Here is a 4,595-nt window from a genome sequence, read left to right as displayed (position 1 = left end):
TTTCAAAAAAAGGTGGACTTTGCGCAGGTACCTGAAGTATGTGATCTTGTCACGTGTCAATTGTGCGATTTGGTTGTCACTATATTTGTCTGTGTGAAGTAGATTTCGTAGTTTTTTGAAATCCCCTGTTTTTGAGGAGGTCCTTGTACTTATTAATTATTGCAAAAAATTTGTTGTCTCTTGTCACTGTGTTAAGTGAGCTTCTGTCGCGTTGGAGGAACTTATTTATTGCATGTGAGAGAAAAATAAAATAATATAATTTAAGCACCAAAAATGACAAAAAGAGTAGTTTCAATCATACAAATTGAATCACATCAAAAATTCATGCCAATAGATTACATTTCTTTTTGAATAATATAATAAAAATATATTTTATTAATTATTATTGATCTGACATTCAATTATTCAATTATTAAAATTGAACTTAAAAAAAACTTAAAGTTTAATAAATGTTTAGATCACGGGACCTACATTGACCACCACCACCACCTCTTAAAATAGATTTATTTTTTCTATTTCGAATCATATTCAAATTAAAATTATAGTAAATAGGAAACTGGGATAATATTAGGTCTGGTTCCCGAATTCAAAAAATGCCGAAAATTCACCTCGAGTCAGTGGAAACCGAGTGAGACGGAGCATTGAAAAGAAGGCTCATAAAGACGCACTCAAACAGTCTGTTTGTGCACCGTTTCACCCACTTTCCAAGTCCTCCCTTGGCGCGGATCCCCCCCTGACCCCCCCGCAAGCGGGGGGGAACCACATCCGCGTCCACACAGTACGGACAAGGAAAGTGGGTGACATGGGGACGCACAAACAGTGGCTGAAAAGTGGACTTCCTTTAAAAAACACTCGCGGCAAATGTTTTTTTTTGGTAAAGGTGGTGGTGGTCAATGTAGGTCCCTTTAGATCACAAATCAACATAACAATGGTTAATATTATTCAAAAACACGCTGATTAATCAAAAAAATTTTGTAATTTTTTAATAGATTATTTTTTAATTTAATTTTTTTTTATCCATCAAATAGTTAAAAAGTTATTGTATATAGTAAAAATAATTATTTGTTGGTTGGATTAATTTTTTGAAAGTAAGTTGTCATATCCATTTATAGGTTACCATTATTTATTATTATTAAATTATAATTTATACAAACTGGTTTTTTTGTTTACAATAAAAAGAATTTATCCTTGTTAAGACATTTCTGCATATTCGTCTCATTAGTTAAACCAGTTTTCATTTTCGTAACACATTTTCTTAATTTTTTTAAAATAATAGTAAAAATTATAAAACAACTATTGTAAACGGTTGCAATCCAAAAAAGAACAATGTTCTAATGCCTTATACTTTCCATATTATTAATTTATTTGAATTTTGTAGTATATGATATTAATATGCGTTTTAGTTGTAAATAAAATATAACAAAATAGAACATAAGACTCAAAATTAGTGGGTGTTCAACCAACTTCGAACAGCCAAAATTCAAATCATAGATGGTAAAAATAAAAAATCCAAGAACTATATTAAACTATATTAAACTATATAATATAATAAAAAGATTAATACAAAAAATTCCGAATAGAACAAATCGGTCTTTTGTTTTTTTAATAATTATTAAAATAATATCCACATCTCGAAACCACAGGATGGACACAACCCAAATGGAATGTTTCAATAATGTTGATTTCACTGACTTCGATAGCAATGAAACGGCTTCTTCATGTACAGGCCCTGTATCTACTTACGGCCACACATTTAAGAATTGCCTCTTCTCGTCCAAAAAATTTCCAGAAATGGAGACACGGACCATGGATGATTTCGACTTTATTCCCACGTCCAAAATCATCCCCGAGGGAAAGCACTATAAAACACCATTAAAAAGGCTGAACTATCTACGAGAACGTAAAATTATGGGGAGAAACGAAGAGAGTCAAATCATTGATGGTCTCCAATACCTTTTGGTGGCAAGGCATAACGCCGTATTCTATTACGTCAAGGAAAAACGATCCAAAAAGACTATTAAGTTCAGAGTACCAAAGTCAATGGAACTTAATGGGGTTAAGGCCGATTTGGAGGACCTCTGCAAAATAGGAGAGGTTTGGCTTATTGACAACGGGTTTTGCTCGAGGTGTGCAGAGAAGAACGAATCACAAAAAAGGTTACAGAGGTCAAAAGAATCGGAAATGAACGGTGCGTTAATATCAATTCTTAACTCATTGGGGTACTCATTCCAGTTTAAAAAACTAAAGGACAAGATTAACAGGAAAACAACGCCTTTTGTCAAAATTCAAACTATTAACTACCCCGACGGCGAAACACACCAAGTCGAAGAAATAAAAAAATTCGGCAAACTTTATGACCAAATTATGATGAAACAAAATACGGAGGTGTGATGTGTATTGTGGATGACAAATTAATTTATGTTTCAGTACTTGTAATTAATTGTTTTTTAATAACAATTGTAAGCTTCAAAGCTACAAAGAGGTGTACTAATATGGAAGATTCATCACAATAGTTTAAGCATAAATACAAGAAGACACGATTTAAACAATATTATTTCGATATAAATAAATATGAACTTGGCATGGAATTGTTTTGGTATGTTTTCAATCTATAGGAATTGTATTTTGGTTAAAACATTTCTTACTTAGTATTGAAAGTAATGTTTTGAATTAATACTAATGATATGAATATATTTCAATGATACTAAATAGATAGTTTAAAGTGTAGAAATTCAATAAAATAATTCAATTAAAAAAATCTTCATTAATTCAAACGAGCACTTAAATACTCTGTCAACATAAAAAAACAGTTGTTAATGTTATGACATAAATCACTTTTAACAATACCGATTTAATAGAGATTAAATTAATCATATTTTCATCTTTGATTTTGAATAACAATATCGTGTTTGTTCTTTCAAGTTTTTATTTCCAACACACATAAATTACATTTTTTGTATTGTTAAAATAAAAAATAATCATATTGTTATCTGATTATTTTTTATTTAATGAATGATGAATTGATATTATAAAAAATTACCAATTTTAAAAACATTAACACATTTATGATAATAATTCTTTAAAATGAATGTTATATATATAAATGAACATACTGCAATTCAAATTTAAACTAATACACATACAAATAAAAAACATTGATTGTAAATTTAAAAATATTTTAAATACAAGTGTGTTGTGTTGTTATTTTTGTTTATAATATGTTTTAAATTGTCTTTAAGAATAAATGTAAAATAGATATTGTAACTCGCTTAAATCTATGTTGTTTATCTTTAATATAAAATATTAAATATTCAGATAATAAAGCGAGGTTTTGTTAAAACAATTAAAAAATTATTTTATACCTGGTTATGGATAATCAATTTTTTATTGTTTTCCAAAAATCAAAAAATTATTAATCTTATCAATAGTAAATCTTGAAATAAGTATCTTATTTTGTTTTTAATTAAACTTGAATTTTGGTGGTACAAAAAAAGAATCATCTATCCTTAACTAGAATAAACAATCCTTTATAACAATTCATAAAAATATTTATACTACTTTTTGATAATACAGTACGGAAAATGAACCTTAGCCCGGGAAATGTACGTTAGCCCAAAGAAATTCCTATATTTTTCTTTAAAAACACGGGTTTTTACTAAAAAAACAAATATTTTCGAAAATTGACTTATATATCGGTATAGTTTATTATTTTAATATAACAATAGAAATAAATTAGTTTTTCTTTGGGCTAAGGTTAATTTCCTGGGCTAAGGTTTAATGGACCAACTGTAATCAGTTCTAATTTATTGCAAATTTATTCATATTACATTCAACATAAAGTTGGGAATTACTCTTATTACAAATTATCTTAATAAATTGTTTTATTTGACTATTTTTTAGTTTTTATCCAATAAAGTTACTTTTGAAAAGGCTAAATTCAACAATAGTGGTTAATTTATCTAATAAAAAATAAACATGTGGTTCTGGTCTTGTTTTTTGTTCATGTTTTGCTCAGACTATGGTTTTTAGAAAACTATCGCCATTCAGAAATGACCAGAATATGTAGAAATAAAAAGAGTTCGATATTTACGATTATTTCGAACAAAAAGTATAAACATTCTTAAAACAGTTTTGCCTATTACATTTTATAATTAAAAAATGAAACAAAAAACCCTTTTATGTGTTCTATATTTGGAGTTTTTACTAAAAACTGGAAAATTACAACTAGAAAGAATAACACCCTTTAAAAACCTCAAAACTTGATAAACAAAATCACCAACACAATGCCAATCACACTTGGAGATGTAACAATTCGCCACATCCGCCATTCGGGGATTCTTATTGAAGCCCCTGGAATCGAGGTGTACATTGACCCATTCCAACTTGACAAGGTAGCTCCAGAAACTTTGAGTTATCTTGAAACACACAAGGCTACTCACGTTGTTTGTACTCACACCCACTTCGACCACCTCAGTGTACCAGACATTGAGAAGATTAAAACAGATAAGACCATCTTCATCGGGCCAGACGCTTGCGCAGAACTGAAAACCAAATTTGGCAATCAATTAGTTTTGAACGTTGGAGAAAAGTTGAGA

General features: G+C 29.1%; 2 protein-coding genes across 2 annotated transcripts; both read left to right on the top strand.

Moving 5' to 3' along the window:
- Positions 1 to 1,644: 1,644 nt before the first annotated feature.
- Positions 1,645 to 2,391, top strand: EIN_212840 (hypothetical protein; the record flags this gene model as incomplete). The annotated part of the gene is made up of 1 exon (XM_004183372.1): positions 1,645 to 2,391. The coding sequence occupies one exon, from the start codon at positions 1,645 to 1,647 to the stop codon at positions 2,389 to 2,391; it is 747 nt and encodes a 248-aa protein (XP_004183420.1).
- A 1,892-nt stretch (positions 2,392 to 4,283) lies between these two features.
- Positions 4,284 to 4,568, top strand: EIN_212830 (metal dependent hydrolase, putative; the record flags this gene model as incomplete). The annotated part of the gene is made up of 1 exon (XM_004183371.1): positions 4,284 to 4,568. A coding segment is annotated over one exon (285 nt), but the record flags the coding sequence as incomplete, so codon positions are not given.
- Positions 4,569 to 4,595: the final 27 nt, after the last annotated feature.

This window comes from Entamoeba invadens (assembly GCF_000330505.1).
Source record: "Entamoeba invadens IP1 unplaced genomic scaffold scaff_1105074726547, whole genome shotgun sequence".
Lineage (NCBI taxonomy): Eukaryota > Evosea > Mastigamoebida > Endamoebidae > Entamoeba > Entamoeba invadens.
Note: the sequence above shows the minus strand (reverse complement) of the source record. Positions and strands in the feature narration are given on the sequence as shown.